This window comes from Sciurus carolinensis, chromosome 9 (genome assembly GCF_902686445.1).
Source record: "Sciurus carolinensis chromosome 9, mSciCar1.2, whole genome shotgun sequence".
NCBI classification, from domain to species: domain Eukaryota; kingdom Metazoa; phylum Chordata; class Mammalia; order Rodentia; family Sciuridae; genus Sciurus; species Sciurus carolinensis.
Genome location: NC_062221.1, coordinates 66,948,180 through 66,969,905, shown reverse-complemented (window position 1 = coordinate 66,969,905; position 21,726 = coordinate 66,948,180). Strand labels below are relative to the sequence as shown.

General features: G+C 35.8%; 1 protein-coding gene across 2 annotated transcripts in view; it reads right to left on the bottom strand.

Moving 5' to 3' along the window:
* The window catches only part of Pcyt1a (phosphate cytidylyltransferase 1A, choline), a 57,694-nt gene that overhangs the window by 22,740 nt on the left and 13,228 nt on the right, over positions 1 to 21,726 (bottom strand). For both annotated transcript variants that reach the window (XM_047565400.1, XM_047565402.1), the window contains exon 2: positions 11,149 to 11,274. In XM_047565400.1, the coding sequence (XP_047421356.1) occupies positions 11,149 to 11,265 (117 nt within the window). In that variant the 5' untranslated portion in view covers positions 11,266 to 11,274. The remainder of the gene's footprint in view (positions 1 to 11,148; positions 11,275 to 21,726) is intronic.

The following is a 21,726-nucleotide window of genomic DNA, read 5'->3' as shown; positions in this document are numbered from 1 at the left end:
TACAAAGTGGGTAAATCATGGCATGAAAAATAAATGCCTTGTTGGTGATTTCAGGGTAAAACTGAGTGATCCGATTGGAAACCTAAACACAATCCCAACTATCTGGATCTAAAATGATAGCTCCTGCTCCTCTGCAGAAAGACAGAACAGGCAACCCTATACCATACGACGAAACTACCGAGGTTCCTGAATGTGTTTTCATACTACTTCAACTAGACACCTGGGCAAACAGCTCCTAGGGGCTATATTTAGTATAATAATTCACTGTATGATGCTTTATACATTTATTATGTTTTAATGTTCATAACAGCTCTGTAAGGCAAGTAATACTACAGTAGAATTCTCAATTTAAAGATGAGGGAAACAAAGTTCAGAAGTTTGTATGAATTGTATGCAGTTATTCAGAGGCAAAACTAAATTAAAAATGCAAGTATGGCTGGGCATGGTAACACATGCCTGTAACCGGCAGTGGCTCAGGACGCTAAAGCAGGACGACTGCAGGTTTGAAGCCAGCCTCAGAAACTCAGCAATGTAAGCAACCTACTGAGACTGTATCTAAAAATAAAAAATAAAAAGGGCTAGGGATGTGGCTCAGTGGTTAAGCACCTCTGGGTTCAATCCCTAGTATCAAAAAAAAAAAAAAAAAGAAGAATGCAAATAAGTATGCTCGTTTCTCTGTACATTACTTTGTGTGAGAGTTTTTGCCAAACTTATTCCCAAGATTTTAGTCCATTTGATGCTACAGTGAATGGAATTACTTATTTTATTATTAGACTGTTTCTTGATAATATACAGAAGTATAGTTGATTTGTACATAATTGTGTAATTGTAATTGATTTGTCTATTTCTATGTCCTGTGATGTTGCTAGCCTCAATTATTAGTTTGTTTGCCCTCCCAAGTCTGATCTATTTCCAAAGGTGAAAAAGTCAATTATTAGTTTTAGTATAGATTCCTTAGGATTTCAAACCCTCTTTTTTTTTTTTTTTTTTTTTTTGGTACTGGGGATCGAACTCAGGGCCTTGTGCTTTCGAGGCAAGCACTCTACCAGCTGAGCTATCTCTCCAGCCCCTCCTTAGGATTTTCTATGAGATCATGTTGTCTGTAAATAAAGATAGTTTTACTTACTCCTTTCCAATCTGAATATGTTTGCTTTCTTTCATTTTTTCTTTTTGCAGTTCTGGAGCTCAAACACAGGGCCTCACACATGCTAGACAAATGCCGTGGAGTCACATTTCTAGCCCTGTTTTCTTTCTTCTTATTAGCTCCCATTGCAGTTAGAATTAGTCCAACATTGAGCAGAAGTGGAAAGGACAAATATCCTTGCCTCATTCCAAGAATGGGGTGGGAAGCATGCAGTATTTCAATATCAAGTATGATATTAGTTACAGGTGGTTTTTTTAAAATTTTTTTTTAGTTGTTGATAGACCTTTATTATTTTATTCGTTTATTTATATGCAGTGCTGAGACTCAAACCCAGTGCTTCACACATGCTAGGTAAGCGCTCTGCCACCAAGCCACGACCCCAGCCACTACAGGTATTTTTATAGATGTTCTTTATTAGGATAAGGAACCTCCCTTCTTTGTGCCGTTTCCTGAGAGTTTTTATAATGAACGAGTGCTAGATTTGTCAATTATCTTCTCTTCACCTATTGTAGTAATCAGACTTTGGTTTTTCCTCTATTTATTAATTATGGTAAATTGTATTAATTAACTTCAGAATAGTAAACCAATCTCCCATTTCTGAGCTAAATCCCTGTTAGTTATGCTGAAAAAACTTTCTATATGTTCCTGGATTCAATTTGCTAATATCATTAAGAATTTCTGCATCTAAGTTTGTGAGAAATTTTTAACTGCAGTTTTCTTATGATGTTTTTCTCTGGCTTTGATATCTGATTTCACACAATGGGCTGAAAATTACTCTGTTTTCTTCTATGTTCTGAAAGTATTTGTATAGGATTGGTATTATTTCTTCATTAAATGTTGGACTGAATTCACAAATGAAGCCATGTGGGCCTGGAATTATCTTCAGGGGAAGATGTATTTGGTTTTGCTTTTGCAGTTCTCAGGTCTAAATCTGGAGTCTCTAGCTCTACCACTGAGGTATGCCCCTCAGTCCATGGTAGGCAATTTTCAGTGATTAATTCAATGTTCTTACTTGATATAGGGTCTAGTAAAATTTCTATTTCATCTTGCCACATTTTGGTAATTTATCTCTTTATAGCTATTCATCTAAATTATCAAATATTTTAGCATGTAGTTGTTCATAATACTCCCTTATAATCCTTTTAATTCGATAGTGATATAGTATATAGAATATAGTGATATATACTTAGAAATTTAAATTCTAAACAGATCATATCATGATCAGACTAAATTCAAAGGCTGGAAAGATAATAGAGAAAACAGTTTATACTCTAGAAAGAAGTTAGTACACAAAAAATGATCAATATAACTTGTTTCTAATCTAAAAGTATATGCTTATTCACAAAATAATACATATTTTATGATTCCTTCTATATGACAATTAAAATAGGGAAAACTTGCTGGGCGGCTCACACCTGTAACAGCAACTCGGTAGGCTGAGGCAGGAGGATCATGAGTTCAAAGCAAGCCTCAGCAGATTAGCAAGGCACTTAGCAACTCAGTAAGACCCTGTCTCTAAATAAAATATTTTAAAAAGGGCTTGGGATGTGGCTTAGTGGTCCAGCACTCCTGGGTTCAGTTCCCAGTACCAAAAAAGAAAGAAAGAAAGAAAGAAAATGAATCTTTGGTGGTGAACAAATAAATTTGGTAGAAAAGGGTACAGACCAGCAGGAGGCGTAAGAAGTCTTTTGGGAGGATATAGATTAGTGGTTACTTGGGATGAGAAGGTTAGAAGAAAGGGTGTATGATGCTAATGGCCATGGGGGTTCTCTCTGGCATGATAAAGATGTTCTAAAATGGATTATGATGATGTTTATAAAACTTCATGTACATACCTAATTATATACACTTTAAGTGCATATATGAATTATAATGGTATATGAATCTCAGTAAGGCATATATTATATGTGAAAAAATAAAAATTATGCTTATAAACAATAGTGCAGGTGGATAAAAGATCAGTCCTACTGAGTCTCTGAAAGTTAATATCAATGGTGTATATGAACAGGTTGTTAAATATTCTGGAATTTTTGTGGGCTAGTTATTAAACTATAGGTAGCTTGAAAACAGTCACAAAAATCAGCAAATGAACCAGGCATGTTGGATCATGCCTGTAATTCCAGCAGCTGAGGCAGGGGGATTGCGAGTTCAAAGCCAACCTCAGCAACTTAGTGAGGTCCTAAGCAACTCTGCATGACCCTGCCTCAAAATATAAAATAAAAAGGGCTGGGGATGTAGCTCAGTGGTAAAGCATCCCTGAGTTCAATCTCCAGTACCAAAAATAAATAAATAAAAATAAAAAAAATAAGGGCTGGGGAGATAGCTCAGCTGGTAGAGTGCTTGGCTCGCAAGTACAAGGCCCTGAGTTCGATCCCCAGTACCGCAAAATAAATAAATAAATAAATAAATAAATAAAATAAAATAAAGAAAGACAGGCAGAAAGAAAGAAAGAGAGAACACATGTTGTTACTTAAGAAAGAGGTAAGTTTACAAAAACTGGATATCTGAACTAAGGAAGATAAGACTATGATACCATCATTAGAAAGAGAGTTTTTTTTTTTTTTTTTAAAAGGAGTTGACTCCTGGATGACAAATTAATTTTGAGATTGAGACAATATTTAATCATCAAAGAAATGTCAAAAAGACAGGTACATTACACTTGTAAAGGTAAGTAGTAAAGATGAAAAAAATAAGAAAAAATCAGTTCATATTAGAAGGTTGGTAGAGTCAGATGTCAGAGAGGCTTAAGGAGAACTCTGATAAAAAGTATGTCACAGAGACCAATGAATAATTTCAAAGAAAGAGATTACTCTAATTGTTAAATATTCCAAGGAGATTAAAGACAATGAGAACTGAGAAAGTCTTTAAATTTGGAGATTCAAATAGCTATTAGTGACCTTCTAGAATATAGTAGTGAAAGAACACCAGGGGCTGGGGAGATAGCTCAGTCGGTAGAGTGCTTGCCTTGCAAGCACAAAACCCTGGGTTCGTATCCCCACCACCACCAAAAAAAAAAAAAAAAAAAAGACAAACCTCAGAAAGAACACCAGTAGCGCTAAGAAAACTGGAAGATAAAAAAATAGATTAGAACTTGGAATGGACCCACCATTTGACCCAGCTATCCCATTCCTCAGTTTCTACCCAAAGGACTTAAAAATCAGCATACTACAACATTGATGCAGCCACATCAATGTTCACAAGCTGCTCAATTCACAATAGCTAGATTGTGGAACCATATGAGATGCCCTTCAATTGATGAATGGATAAAGAAACTGTGGCATGTATACACAATGGAATATTACTCAGTCATAAAGAAGAATAAAATTATGGCATTTGCTGGTAAATGGATGGAGCTAGAGAATATCATGCTAAATGAAATAAGCTAGGCCCTAAAAACCAAAGACCACTCTGATAAGTGGATGATGATACATAATGAGGGGGGTGGAGGGGAGAAGAATGGAAGAACTTTGGATTGTGTAGAGGGAAATGGGGCAAGAGGGTAGGGGGAGAGGAAAGATAGTGGACAGACATTATTATCCTATATACACGTATGATTACACAAATGGTGTGAATCTACATTGTGTACAACCATAGAAATGAAAAGTTGTACCCCATTTGTGTACAATGAATCAAAATGCAGTCTGTAAAAATAAAAAAGAAAATAGAATAGTTATAATCCTTCATTAGAGATGTGTGGCCATAAAGGGAACAAGAACAGAGAGATATCTAATAAGGATAGAAGAATTCACTGGGAGTTTTTTAAAAAGTTGAAATCTATACATGTCTAACATGAAGGAGAAGAAACCAAAGTGACTGAAAATACCAGAGGGTGGAAAAATAGACACTTTAGGAAACACAAATCTAGAAGAATGACAGGGAATGGCCTCAGGGACAGCAGGGAGAAGGTGTTAACCCAAGAAATAAAAAGAATTACATTTTTTTAAAAGCAGAAGAAAGGAAATGTAATAAAAGGACAATGTCAGATGAAAGGAAGGAAGATGTAAAAGCTTTTGTCTGATGCTCTCATTTTTCTCAGTACAGTAAAGTAGGGAGTGAAGTAACCTGTGATGAACAGAGAAGCTGGAATGAGATTGAAAGCTTGAAGAAAGGAGATGATATCTGCAACAGATGTTGTGGGTAATGTACCAAGCATCAGCAAATGACTAGTGGAACTACTGAGCACTGTTTATCCCAGATCAAGCTAGAAACTTTTAGAAGTCCAAGTTAATAGATTCAGGAAGAAAAATTAAAAATTAACAGAAACTACAAAAGATCTAGGGTTAGGTCCTGATGAATGGAAGGGACAGTAGGGAAGTGAAGATGGAAGGGACAGTAGGGAAGTGAAGAATTAAAGAAACAAAAGAGGCGTAGACATTTCTCCAGAAAAGATAAACAAATGACCAGTAAGTACAAGAAAGGAAGCTTAATAACATGAGTCAGGAAAATGCAAATCAAAATCACAATGATACACCACTTCATACCTACTAAGATGTTATGCTATAAGCACAAAGAGAGACAAAACAGTACTAACAAGGAGGAAAGAACCTTCACACTTTGCTACCATGAATGTAAAATAATGTACAGCTTTGGAAAACAGTTCAAGATATTTAACACAGAATTACCACAGGACTCAGTAATTATACTTCTAGGTATACAACACCTAAGAGAACTGAAAACATGTATTAAAAAAAAAAACAATTTGTATATGAAAAAGTTCATAGCAGCATTATTCACAATAGCTAGGAAACAGAAACAATTCAAAAGTATATCAACTAATGAATGGCTAAACAAAATGGTATTTCCATACAATAGAATATCATTCACCTATAAAAGGGAATCAAGGGGCTGGGGTTGGGGCTCAGTGGTAGAGTGCTTGCCTGGCACTAGGTTTGATTCTCAGCACTGCACATAAATGAATAAAATAAAGGTCCACCAACAACTAAAAATACATACAAAAATAATTTTAAAAGGGAATCAATTCTGGACACATATTACCACCTGAATGCACCTAATAAACACTGGGCTAAACAAAAGAAGTCAGACACACAGAATGTATGATTTCATTCATAAATCTAAGAGATCAGCTTCTAAATGCTATATAAAGTTTCAAAATCTATGTGTCTAAAAACCATAACTCATGACAATTAACATCCCCCAAATTATGAATGATCTCTGTATGCAATACTGCTTCCATAACAACCTTTTCCTGACTATGTTCACACACAATAACTCACTATTCCTCGAAATTCCAGTTTAAGAGAAGGGATTCTGGTGTTCATACAAATAGGGAAATAGAACACAAATAACATGAGTCTAGAACTTGTTATTGGTTTTCCACTACTCTTTTTGCTCTCCAAGGATTCTTGAATATTTTTTAGTAAAAAGTTTCCAAATGCCACAGAAAAATATTTCCCTTTCACCCGTACATTCTGCACATATGATGACAGGTCTTTCTGAGATCCAAATTATTTTAGTAATGCCCGGGAAAAGGCTATAGAGTCAAGAGGAGGAACGTGTGATGAGAGAATGGGGATAAGGAGTGAAACAGAAAGATTCTGTTTAAAAAAAGAAAAGAAGCAGAGTGCTATTGCAAATGCCTATAATCCCAATGACTTGGGAGGATTGCTGAGACCCACCCTCAGCAACTTTGCAAGACCCTAAACAACTTAGTGAGATTCTATCTCAAAATAAAAAATAAAAAGGGGCTAGGGATGTAGCTCAGTGGTAAAGCAGCCCTGTGTCCAATCCCCAGTACCAAAAGAAAAGAAAAGCAGTAATTTTCCAACTTGTAGTGCATTTTCAGTGAATATAAACAATGACCTCATCTATTCAAATACTATGAGTGTCTCATAAGCCTTTTAAAATATTTTTTTAGTTGTAAATGGACACAATTATTTCATTTATTTTATTTACTTATTTTTATGTGGTGCTAAGGATCGAACCCAGGGACTCACACATGATAGGCAAGCACTCTACCACTGAGCTACAACCCCTCATAAGCCTTTTAAACTTAACTTGTACCTGATTCAACTCTCTTCCTCTTAAACCTGCTTCTTTCTCCTCAGTCTTATTTTAGTGTGAAGCACCTATTTATACAATCTACCTAAGACTGAAACCTAGGAGTCATCTTTAACACTTCTCAATCTCTGCATTCCCATAACATCAAAGAATTGTCTATATCGCCTCTCAAGAACTTTCAAAATTTCTCTCATAATTGAGCCCCTCATCATCTCCAACCTGGATTATTACAACAATCTAACAACCAGTTAGTCTAGCTTCTGTCTATCCCTATTTAAATGATCTTTTTCAAGGTTTAAATATTTTGATGTACCAAAATGCAGTGCTTCCTGAGGTAACTCAGTCCCTTTTTGGATAAATTCCATTCCTAAAAAGGGTTTTTCTATGTTTAGTTAAAATCTGTGTCTCTGCATCTTCCAATCAGTCAATTTCCTTTTCCCTAGACTTTCAACCAACATATATTAAGAACCTCTTATGTTCCAGTTGCTATGCATTGGAGTTATTGTTCAGCTTATAGACAAACAGAGGAAAGACACAGCAACAGATAACATACAGTAGTATCACAGTGCCAAACAGAAGTAAATCAAAGGTATCAATAGCTGTCTAGAGGATCCCAAGGGATGGGCTCAGTGGTTTTGGAAAACTTTCACCAAAGAGATTATTTCTACACTTGATTATTTCTATTCTTATATAAATAAGAATACAAGAAATGAAAATAAGAGATAGAATACAAATTCAGAAGTGTGAAGTAGCAGTATGTTAAGCAAACTACAAATAATATTGCTGGAGAAATATATGTTGATTGCAATGAGGTTGTGGTAATTACTAAGCCATAAGCAGAACTACGGCCAATTTTCTTCATAGTTTAGGTAATCCATGACTCATTTATCTATATGATAAATACTAAGATAGGTTAAATGTTTTAATTTTTGTAATTATTTTGTGATTTTTTTTTTCAGTATTGGGGCTCAAACCCAGGGTCTTGCATATATGAAGTAAGCATTCTGCCACTTACACTCCCAGCCCTTGTAGTCCTTTTCATTGTACCTTTAGAAACATTTTTATCAGTAAACTCTTTATACTTACTGACAATAGCATAGAATTATTCTTTAATTTTTTTCTCTTTAACTCTTTTCTCTCCTATTCATTTCATCCAGACCTACCAATCTGGCTACCTAATACCTTTCTATTCCTTTTCCCACTTTCAGGAAAGCACTCTCCTAAAGCTAATGAGCCCTGAGTTATAGAGCTCTATGTACTTCTATCTTTCAAAGGTTTACAACCCTAGCACCTACTGCCATGCAGTAGTAGTATACCATGCAATATCTTGTTTACTCAATTCAAACATCAACTGGTGAACAAATAAACAAAATGTGGTATGAGACATATGATGGCATATAATTTGGCATTGAAGAGAAATGAAGCAGTGAAGCAAACTATGACATGGATGAAATTTGAAAACATTTTTCAGAGCAAGAAGTCAGACACAAAAGATCACATATTGTATGATGTCATTTGTATATAATGTCCAGAATAGGCAAATCCATACACAGAAATATCAGTGGTTTCCAGAAACTGGAGAGGTTGAAGGGAAATGGATAGTGAGTGCTAATGTACACAGAGCTATCTGGGGTGATTAAAAAAAAAAACAAAACTCTTACTATGGGGTGTAGTGATGGTTACACTAAAAACCACTGAATTACTAGGTTGGTAGTGTGTTTGTATGATATCTCAATTATATCTCAATAAAGCCATTACAAAAGAAGAAAAATCTTGTTTGCTTTCATTACAGAATTCAAAAAGAATTCAAAGATAGAAAGTACAAGTGAACAGTGGACATAACAGATGAGTATATTTAGCAGATACTACTACTCATTAGGATTGGTCCAACCAGTTTGGTGAGTGAGTCTTTCACCATTAGCCCAAGCTAAATAGCTAGTATGTACCAGGGAGGAATATGGCATAGGTAGCAAGCAAGTTACTGAACTGTTTTTATATGAATATATGAAACAAGTAATTTAAAGTTCCTCAGATTCTAAAAAGTAAGCAATTTAAGTCCTCTCAGAGCTCATTCCACTAAAAAGACTGGACTCATTTGTTCTCTTCCTGGGTATAATGACTGGCTGAGAATAGCACCCATTTGGATTTATCCTGTCCCTACTTCAAGTGATAGGGCTGAACTAGTGCCTACTACTATCTCTTAAATCTGAATTCTCTAACAAACTTTCAGAAATTAACAATGCCCTATTTTGAGTTATTTTCTGAGTTTACTTGCTACAAAAGGCAGAATAATGGCCCCCTAAGATATCCACATCCTATTCCTGGACTATGACTATGTTACCTTACATGGCAAAGGGGGCTTTGAAAATGTGAATATTAAGGATTTTGAGACAGGAAGATGATTCTGGTTAATTTGGATGTGCACAGTGTAATCACAAGAGTCTTTTTTAAAAAATTTTTTTAGCTGTTGATGGACCTTTATTTTATTATTTATTTATATGAGGTGCTGAGAATCAAACCCAGTGCCTCACACATGCGCAAGGCAAGTGCTCTACCACTGAGCCACAACTTTAGCCCCCACCAGAATCTTTATAAGAAAAAAGAGGAGGTAGGGAGAATCAAAATCAGAAAAGGAGATGCAATGACAGGAGCAGAAGTCATGTGCTAGGAAATGTGAGCAGCTTCTAGAAGCTAAAAAAAACCCAAGGAATTCTTCCCTAGAACCTCTAACCTTGCCAACACAGACTTCTGACCTCCAGAACTGTAAGGTAATATATTTATTTATTTATTTATTTTTGTGGTGCTGGGGATTGAACCCAGGGCCTTGTGCTTGTGAGGCAGGCACTCTACCAACTGAGCTATCTCCCCAGCCCCAAGGTAATATATTTATACTATTTTGTTGTAATTTGCTAGAGCAGCAATGGGAAACTAATATGCTTGTCTCTGACAATATCATCAATATCAGGCCTGGAGGTATATGCCTCCTATTTGTAGAGTCTAGTTGTTCTTGTTGCTCAAGATAAAGTCCTGGTTTGGAACAACTGTTAATTGTCACAGAAAAGAAATGTTTTTTTCCTTAGGGATACAAAGCCCCAGAACCAAACAGTAGAAGCTGCAGTTTTTGCTCGATGACTGGTGCTCAATACAGGTAAAGAAAACACAGAAATATATAATTATTTCACTAAAACTTTGAAACCTGGGATTCATAATACTGTGTATCAATAGTAACTTCAATTGTGGTGTACCAAGGATTTAAACCCAGGGGTACTCAACCACTGAGTCACATCCTCAGCCCTTTTTATTTTTTATTTTGAGACAGGGTTAGGCTAAGTTGCTTAGGGCTTCATTAAATTGCTCAGGCTGGACTTGACCTTGAGATTTCCCTACCTCATTCTCCTGAGTTGCTGGGATTACAGGCATGTGCCACCATGCCCATCTTGACATGCTTTTTTAGGGGAAGTCTTAAAAAGGATACAAAGTTGAGACTGGACAGGCAGTTTGGAATGGGAACTTTTATTTAAGGTTTGACAGTAGATAAAAAATATAATAACTGTCCCAGAGTAAAGGAGCATCAACTAGGCAGTAATGGAAAAAGATTTTCTTCTAAGATACAACCAGTAAGACTGGAGGGATGATACAGGGAGAAAAGACAATAAGACACAGAATACTAGATACCATTAAGATCAAGCCACTACCTTGAGCCCCAATTTTCATATTTTGTTAGTATGGATTTGATATTTAGCCTAATACACACAGAGCCTCCAAATTTTCCTAACATTCTTTTTCCAATACCAATGTAGAGTTCCTACAATTGAGCTATGAGTCATAATTTGGTAAGAAAACATAAGATTTCCAAAAACTGAAATATCTGTTCTTTCTTCCCATTATTTAAGTAAATGTGTAACACTAACATTACCAATGTTATATAGTTTCTACCCTCTCCCTGCCAGTTTAAGTCTTCATAAAGAAATCTCTTCTTTACTTACAACTGTACAGCACGGCACTTTTGAAGGAATTCCATCTTCCTCTGTTGCCCCATTAGGTCCGGGTGCCTCTTTCCTCCTCTTCCTTGCATTGACTTTGGTTGAACTCTGTGCATCCATCTTCTTTAACTGGTCACAGAAAGTGGAAAAAAGTCTGTCACCAGTATTTCATAGATGATAATACACATAGCAAAACACTGCACGCATTTCACTACGATGAGCCAAGAACATCTGCTAAAAACAAAGTCTCACAAAACAGGCTCTAAGAGAAACACTGAAATGCTTCTCTGCACAGTAATTAATCTCCTGACCTCAGAAGTTGTACCTGCTACCAATGTAGCCTCTACACTTCTAATTTCCTGTCTTGACTCTATGCAAAAGATTAGGATAACTTGGCTGAAAAGACAGTTATCTAGGTTGCTTATCTGGTATCTAAGAACTTGGGACCAGAAGTATCAGATTTTAGACTTTTGAGATTTGGAATATTTGCATAGGGTTAAGCATTCCTAATGTGAAAATCTGAAATCCAAAATGCTTGAGAATCTGAAACTTTTGAGCAGATTAAGAATATTCAACCTATGTAGATTGAATACCCCTTTTACCATTTCTGGGTCAACTGGAGGCATGGCAGATGCAAGGCAATGTGAAAGGTATAACTAGTAAAGAATTGGTAAAGAGGGAGGTAACAGGGGGAAGAGAAGAATGAAGGAACTTTGGATGGTGTAGAGGAAAATGGGGTGGGAGGGGGCGGGGGACAGAAAAATAGTAGAATGAAACAGACAGTATTACCTTATGTATATGTATGATTATATGAATGGTGTAAATCTACATTGTGTACAATCACTGAAACGAAAAGTTGTACCCCATTTGTGTACAATGAATCAAAATGCAGTCTGTAAAAATAAAAAGATTTTCATAAAAAATAAATTGGTAAAGAGAGAAAAAAGGCTTTTATTTTTTATTTTATATATGTATGTATGTATTCATTTGTTTATTTTTTGCAATACTGGGCATTGAACACAGGATTATTTTACCACTGAGCTATAACCCCAGTCCTGTTTTATTTTGCGACAGGGTTTCATTAAGTGGCTAAAGCTGGCCTTGAACTTTCGATCCTCCTGCCTCAGCCACCTCAGTTGCTGAGATCACAGGTGTTTGCCACTGCCCCCCTCCTTCTTTTAAAGGGATAACTATTACCAAGTCCTGGTTTAAGATACAAGTATGGATCTCTTAACTCAAAATGCTTTGTAGACCATTCCACTAGGTCTTAGCTCTATGGAAACTTAAGTAGCATAGTTTATCTGTTAAATGTCATTTCCCTTCCTTTTTTAGTACCTATTTTCCCTTTCTCTTTCAGAGTCTTAGCATCTTAGGTTTGTTCAGAGTCCCCAGTTATTAAAACTCCATGCAGGTTTCTCTTTGCCCAAAGGAAACTCATTTTTACTGTCCTCCTTTGCAGAAAATTTCTAGCAACTAGTTATCACAGGAAAGTTCTGAATATTTTATATTTCCTGTTTAAATTTGGCTTGTGCAACCTCTCCTGCAGGGATATTTATATGTTTCTTGGGTAATATAATTTTCTCAAATAAATTAATTTCTTGATAATGATAAAATGCTAAAACATCGGCCAAATATTTGGAATAGGAAAAGCTCTGTTGTCTCTAAGATAATGATACAGTGAAAAATCCTCGGGATAGAAGTGAAAAACAAATGCTAGACACAATGAGGACCTACCCTGCCTCGCTACCTCCTATAAGACCTTATGAATGAGCCATTTATTGAAACAAATTGTGCTTTACTTTCTTTCCTTCAGTTAAATTCCAAATGGCGATGTGACAAGATCTAAAAGAAACCTGGTCTGATTCTTAAGAGATTGAAGGTGACAACCCATGAGTCATGGCTAAGTATTAGGCTGATATAAAAATATAGCAGTCTAAAGTGAAATACACACACCACCCAGAAACTGTCTTTCATTACAAATGTAAATTAATATTTAATATTAAGTTTTTCCAGTGGTAATGATCGGAGCTTTTCCCTACTGCTGTTACTAATTATTCTTTCAAAACATTCAGAGATCAGTACTCTCAAGTCATTGATCTAAGAGGCCTGCTAAGAATGTCTCATCAATCCAATTAGTGGCAGTTTCTATCACATGAGAAAAGTGCAACCTGGCATCAGACAAATCAATCTTATCAGGCAGTCAATAATATTATCACTTAACTGTGAGCAAGGTACTATAATGTAATTTTTAAAGTACAACCTGAACACAGAGAACATTATGAAATAATGAATAGTGAAATAAGCCATGTACAGAAAGACAAATACTGCATATCTCACTTTTATGTGGAATATAAAAAAGTGACCATAATAAATAATGGATATATTACTACCTACTGTATATCTCAAAATTGCTAATAGAGTAGATTTTAAATGTATTACTACTAATACAAAAGATTAACAATGTGATTGATTTGTAACTTAGCTTGATTTTATCATTCCACAGTAAACATCAAAACATCACAGTGAGGACTGGGGAATGCAGCTCAGTCTTGAGGCCCTGGATTATATTCCCATACCAAACACACACACACACACACACACACACACACACACACACAAAATTACAGTGTACCCCATAAACATATGCTTATTATTTGCCAATTAAAAAGACAATAAAGTAAAAGTACAAAGTATTTTCTCAAGGAGAGTTTAATCACCATAAGAAAATCACATGCAGGCCCCACATTAATATAAATGTTTCATATAAAAATGTTCTTTAGCATTCCAAAACCAGTGGGTGAACCATTTGCTGAGGAACAAGATATTTACATAGTTTCAAAGTATCTCCCCATAGATTGCTTATTAATTACGAAGGGAAAAGTGTTACCTTGGTAGTAGAAAAAAAAAAATCTCAGCAAAATTATCACCAGTAATGCCTCCTGACATAAGGCACAGAGAATAGACATATTACCTACTAAAAATGTGTAAACTTTATCAGTTCACAAGCAAACAAGCAAACAAACCCCAATTAAAAGATATTCTACAAGGAATCTGTAGTCTTGAAAAAAATGTCAATCATTAAAAAAAAAAAAAAAGACTGAAAGACTGTTTCAGGTTAAGAATAAAGAAATGACAACTGAATATAATGTGTAATTCTAGGTTGGAGAAGAAATTGTTATAAAGGATAGTTATTAGGACAATCAACAAAATTTGAATATGGACTACATATCAGATAATATGCACCAATGTTTAATCCTGAATTTGATAATTATACTGCTCTGAAGAAGACTGTTATTGCTTGTAGGATATACATACTGAAGTATCTTGGGATAAAGTGTCATGATTTCTTTTTTCAGGGGTTGGGGAGACATACTGGGGATTGAACTCAGGGGCTACAACCCCAGTATTATGTATTTTATTTAAAGACAGGGTCTCACTAAGTTGCTTAGCGCCTCGCCATTGCTGAGGCTGGCTTTGAACTTGAGATCCTCCTGCCTCAGTCTCCTGAGCCCCTGGAATTATAGGTGTGCACCACCTCACCTAGCTAAGTGTCATGATTTCTATAGCTTACCCTAGGTGAAAGAAAAAGAAGAAGTAGTAGGAGGGGAAGGGGAAGAGCATATTTTTAAAAGTAAGGCAAATATGGCAAAATTGGCATAAAGAGTAAGGCAGGAGGTATCCCAGTACCAGACCTTAAACTACTATAGAGCCACAGTAACAAAAACAGCATGGTATTGGCACCAAAATAGACAGGTAGACCAATGGTACAGGATAGAAGACACAGAGACATACCCACATAAATACAGTTATCTCATACTAGACAAAGGTGCCAAAAACTTACAATAGAGAAAAGATAACCTGTTCAACAAATGGTGCTGGCAAAACTGGAAATCCATATATAGTAAGATGAAATTAAACCCTTATCTCTCACCCTGTACAAAACTCAACTCAAAATGGATCAAGGATCTAGGAATTAGGCCTGAGACCCCTCACCAAATAGAAGAAAAAGTAGGCCCAAATCTCTATCACGTTGACTTAGGACCAGACTTCCTTAACAAGACCCCCATAGCACAAGAAATAAAAGCAAGAATCAATAAATGGGATAGATTCAAACTAAAAAGCTTTTTCTCAGCAAAGGAAACAATCAATAATGTAAAAAGAGAGCCTACAGAGTGGGAGAAAATCTTTTACACACCCACCTCAGACAGAGTACTAATCTCCAAAGTTTATAAAGGACTTAAAAAACTTTACACCCAAAATACAAAGAACCCAATCAATAAAATGGGCTAAGGAACTGGGCAGACACTTCACAGAGGAAGTTATACAGGTGATCAACAGATATATGAAAAAGTGCTCATCATTCCTAGTAATTAGAGAAATGCAAATTAAAACCACCCTAAGATTTCATCTAACTCCAATTAGAATGGCTATTATCAAGAACACAAGCAATAATAAGTGTTGGTGTGGATGTGGGGGAAAGGGCACACTCATACATTGCTGGTGGAGTTGCAAATTTGTGCAGCCACTCTGGAAAGAAATATGGAGATTTCTCAGAAAACTTGGACTGGAACCACCATTTGACCCAGCTATCCCATTCCTCGGTTTATACCCAAAGGACTTAAAATCAACATACTACAGTGATGCAGCACATCAATGTTCATAGCTGCTCAATCCACAATAGCTAGATTGTGGAACCAACTGAGATACCCTTCAATTGATGAATGGATAAAGAAACTATGGTATGTATAAACAATGGAATATTACTCAGCCATAAAGAAGAATAAAATTATGGCATTTGCTGGTAAATGGATGGAGCTAGAGAATATCACGCTAAATGAAATAAGCTAAGCCCTAAAAACCAAAGGCCACTCTGATAAGTGGATGATGATACATAATGAGGGGTGGTGGCAGGGAAGAGAAGAATGAAGGAACTCTGGATGATGAGAGGAAAATGGGGTGGGACGGGGTGGGAGATGGAAAGATAGTAGAATGAAACAGACAGTATTACCCTATGTATATGTACAATTACACGAATGGTGTGAATCTACATTGTGTACAACCATAGAAATGAAAAGTTGTACCCCATTTGTGTACAATAAATCAAAATTCAGTCTGTAAAATTTTTAAAAAATTAATATAAAAAATCCTATCAATTTATGAATCTAAGTGAGATTTACAGAAGTGCATTTTAATATTTATAATTGTTCTATAGATTTTACTATTTATTTCCAAAATAAAAAGAGGAGGAGGGTAAAAAAAGAGAAGAAAAACATGTATATTATATGTACAATGAGCAGGGGATGTAGCTCAGTGGAATAAGAGGTACAGTAAATATGGCAATATGGTATCAACATATGAGTATAGTTAGAACGAACATAAGGGAATTTAATATTCTCACAATTTTTTATAGCTTTACTTTTTTTCAAAATAAAACATTTATTTTTATTTGTTTATTGTTTTTCATTTTTGTTTAAGATGGAGTTTCACTATTTTGTTCGCCTGGGCTACTGGAGAACTCCTGGGCTCAAGCAATCCTCCATCTCAGTTGCCTGAGTAGCTGTGATTACAGGATCATGCCACTGCATCTGGCCAAAAAAAAAGAGTTTAATTTTAAAAATGTTCTACAACAATTACCTGCAGAGAAAGACCCTCATATGAGATTGACTCTTAGGGTCTTTAAAAACGGATTCCCTCTTCTTCCTAATTCTTTCAATCAGTGTACATGATGGATACACACATACATACACCCCATGAAGTATGTTTTAGTAATGTAAATGTGTTCTTTAGTAATGTAAATGTATTCTTTTCTTACAAAGAAAATAATAATAGCAAAGTAATAATAATAGCTATCCTTTTTTTCTAATATTCACTATGGACTGGGCACTGTGCCAATCATTTTATATACATTACCTTCTTGACCCTTATAATCTAAGAAGATGGTATTATTAGTCCAATTTACAAATGAGAAAATTAAGGATCAGGGAATTTAAGCAACCCACCCAAGAGACCACATAGCTAGTACGTAGGAAAGCCAGTCTTTAAATTCAGCCTTGTCTAATTCTAAAGTCTGTACTTTTCTGACTCTCAAGACACAAGCTTTTTAAAAAGAAACTGCCTCATCATTATTACTAACCCACCTTCCCCTAAGATCATTCTACAGCATGAGTTTCTTAAGTTTTTACAAACTTAAGCCAGGCCAGCCTAACTAAACACTGGAATAAAAAGGTCATGGTTATTTAAAGGTAAAAACATCCTAAGGCAAATCAAATAAAATTGATGCAGCTACTGGCCTGATTCAGAGACTGCCAATCAGGTAGCTGTACAGATCAACAGATCTTTCTTACTGGATGGCTTTGCTAGGGTTTCCTGATAAGCTTTCAACTTAGGCAATAAAGAATTCTTTTACTTCTGCTCTTCCCCCTTCTAAATTACAAAAAGGTGATCTTTTAAAGACCTGTATATTTTTCATTTTTCATTTTGGTACAAAACAGTATTTTAAGGCTGCTATAATAAACCAGGGGGTATATGTCATATTCATTATTATTTTCCATAACTACAAGTTAAAATCCCTAATCCTTACTTAAAAAAAAAAAAAAAACAACCAAAACCACATCTATAGGAGTTTCTCAGAAGTTTTTGCTCTGTTTCTTTTCTTTTGATTTTTTTTTTTTTTTTTGTGGGCTGGGGGGAATGACTGAGGGATGTGCTATATTTTTAGAGCTTATTAAAGTATAATTGACATACATTAAAGTGTATTTATGAATTTTTAAAAAAAATTTTAGTTGTCAATGGACCTTTATTTTATTTATTTATATGCAGTGCTGAGAATCGAACCTAGTGCCTCATACACACTAGGAAAGATAGTAGAATAAAACAGATAGTATTACCCTATGTATGCATGTATGTGCCACTGAGCCACAACTCCAGCCCTATTTGAGTCTTAACACATTTATACACCTGTGAAATTATCAAAAGTAAGAAAATGAACATATTTACCACCCTCGAATTTTCTCATACCACTCTATAATCTTTGTAATCTCTCCTTCCCCACTCCAACTTTGCTGCTTTTTTCTTTTTTTTTTTACACTGTAGTAAAATATATAACCCACAAAATTTGCTTTGTTTCTTAAATGTTTATTTATTAAAGTACTGTATCATCTTGTCATATGATTCAATTTAACTAGCCAAATATAGCAGATATTATACTAAAAAGAATAAAAGGCTTTTTATTCCAAGAGTTAATACTGTCGATGTGGCTATCAAAGATATTTTAAAGCCAAGAAATACCTAAGTCTCTACATGGGTCTCTAGATCTTGTGACACTAGCTCTGTTCCACTAGATTAAAAAAAAAAAAAAAAAAAAAAAAAAAAAAAGACACAAAGAATATAAACAAAACATATTTTAGCATACCACAAATGGGATTGGGGACAAGAAAAAGAAATTTCTGACCAGCCATTAAAAGCTAAAGTAAGCCTGGCGTGGTGATGAACGCCTGTAATCCCAGCAGCTCAGGAGGCTGAAGCAGGAGGATCCCAAGTCCAAAGCCAGCCTCAGCAATGTCGGTACGCTCAGTAAGCAACTCAATGAGACCCTGTCTCTAAATGAAATACAAAATAGGGCTGGGAATGGGGCTCAGTGGTTGAGTGCCCCTGAGTTCAATCCCCAATACCAAAAATAGAAAAAAAAATAAGCTAAAGTAAGATTCATAAGCATAGGAAAAAAAGTCAAGGCAGTCACTGTTACTATTAATATATATAAATTATATATTACAAAAACCTTTGGTAAGTAACAGTAATATTCTATCTGTATTTCAATTGGTCACATACATTCTTTTAACAAAATCTCTCTCCATCCTCTCATCAAATGGCTAAGGAAGAGAGTATTTTTAGTACTTTCTTTTTTTAACCTATGTTCTATTTTGAGAAATGTAAAAATCTTTACCTCACCCTGCCAATACAATACAGTGATTAAGAAGTCCACGTCTAAAATCAGATTACCTACGTATGAATCCCATCTCTACCACTTGGCACTTAGACAAATTCCTTAATCTCTCCATACCTTATAAGTATTATCTATCAAATGATGTTTAAGTGAGATAATCCAGGTAAAGCCCTAGCTCAGTAGCTGGTGTAGTAATTTCTTATAAGTATTAGCTACTATTATTATTCAGTAGTAATTGCTGTCATTATGTGTCTTAAGCTTATCTTCTATATATCCCTACATCAAAAAGAGATGTTTAAGTTTTCCCCTTTCGATTACTCTATTGGTCTGTTTTTCATTATAACAATAAAATACCTGAAGAAAGCAATTTCATAAAGAAAAGAGGTTTATTTAGCTTACAGTTTTGGAGGCTGAAAGCCCAAGACCAGTGGACTCCTTGTGTTCAATCTCTGGTGAAGGCCTACTGGCAGATGTCATCATAATGGTGGGAACATATTCAAGAGGAAGAGATCACACACCCAGACAGGAAACCAGGGAGAGGGGAGGGGTCAAGTTTATATTTTTTATAATAACCCTCTTGAGAAAACTAACTCAGGGTCCCACTGGAACTACCTTAATCCCTTTAAGGGAAAGGCCCCCCTATAATCTCCCACTATACTCCATCTCTTAAAGATCCCATAACCTCATACACTGCCACACTGAGGACCAAACCTCCAACACATGAATGTTTAGGGATACATACTCAAACCACATATAAACCAGGTATGGTAACACAACTGCAATCACAGTGACTCCAGAGGCTGAGGGAAGAGAATCACAAATTCGGGGCCAGTCTCAGAAACTTAGGTAACTTAAGGAGACCCTGTCTCAAAATTAAAAATAAAAAAGTCTCAGTGGTAAAGTGAACCTGAATTCAACCTCCAGTACTCCAAAAAACACAAAACACATAAACAACAGCATTCCATGCCTGCCCCCACCCATAATTTCAAGTCTGATATCACAATGCCAAATACATTCATTCCACCTCACAGTACCAAAGTCTTAACTAGTTCCAGCATCACTTAAAAGTCCAAGCCCAAAGTCTCATTTGAGACTCAAGGCAACCACTTACAGTTGTGAGCCCCTGTAAAATTAAAAACAAGTTACAGACTTCTGGGATAAAATGGTGGAATAAGGATAAAATAAATATTCCTATTCCAAAAGGAAGACAGAGGCAGGTAGAAAGGAGCAATTAGCTCAAACCAAAATCAATATCAAAACAAAACAAAAAAAAAAACATAAAGCTCCAAGTCCAGAACACTGTGCACACTGTGGCAAGAAGTGGACCCCCAAGTCCTTGAGCAGCAATACCCCATGGTTTTGCAGGTCACAGGACACAGTTACTCTTTGGGGCTGGTTCTGCATGCTGCCTGGCAAGCACTGCATAGTGCTGGAAGCTGTACCTTTCTGGTCCCCGCTGTGGCGGAAGGAAGGAAGGAAGGAAGGAAGGAAGGAAGGAGGAGTTTACTTATTTCAAGGTTTGGAGGCTCAAGGTCCACATCTGGTTAGTGATAGCTTTCTTGCTAGCAGTATCTTGGAGTGGCACAGGGCATCACACAGTCACAGACAAGGAACGAGCATGTCTGTTTTGGTTTCTCTCTCGCTTCTTATAAAGCCACCAGTATTCAATCATGAGGCTCCACCCTGATGACCTTATCTAGTCCTAATCACCTCCCAAATATCTCTACCACCTATAAACACTATAGCTGGATTAAGTTTTCATCCTCGTAATACCTCACAATGGGAATTCATTTCAACACATGAACTCCTGGGGGGCACACTCAAACCATATCCAAACCACAGTACTCCAGTTATAAAAAGTATACTTTCAATGTAAAAGTATCATATAACATGTAGTACACTACATCTCCCCCATCCTTACTCCTATTCCATTTAAAAATCACTATTCCAGCAAGAACTCTTCTGGTGCCTGATGTTAAATTACAATGAAGAAACATCACTACCTCTACTATTAGCACTTATATAGCACCTGTATGCCCAAACACTTTAAAATTATTAAAACTCTCTTAATGTTTGTTTATTTTTGGTACCAAAGATTGAACTCAGGGGCACTCATCACTAAGACACATCCCTAGATCTTTTTCATATTTTATTTAGAGACTTCTCACTAAGTTGCTTAGGGTCTTGCTAAATTGCTGAGGCTGGCTTTGAACTTGTGATCCTCCCACCTCAGTCTCCCAAGTTACTAGGCTTATAGGCGTGCACCACCATGCCTGGCTAATGAGATAGGAATTATTTTTATCACTACATTATAAGATGAGGAAACTAAGGCACAGAAGGTCACACAGATAGCAAATGGACAATGTAGGAATGAAATTCAATCAGTTGGCTTCAAAAAATACTAATGAACAATTACCTATACTATACAACATAATAGAAGAGGTGCCTGATATCTGAATGTTTATTCTGTAAAAATCCAGACAACAAAAAATTGTTTGGAAGACACAAAGACCAGATTTAAAAAAAAAAATTTTTAAGTTGTTGATGGACCTTTATTTTACTTATTTATTTATATGTGGTGCTGAGGATTGAACCCAATGCCTCACATATGCTAGGCAAGCGCTCTATCACTGAGCCAC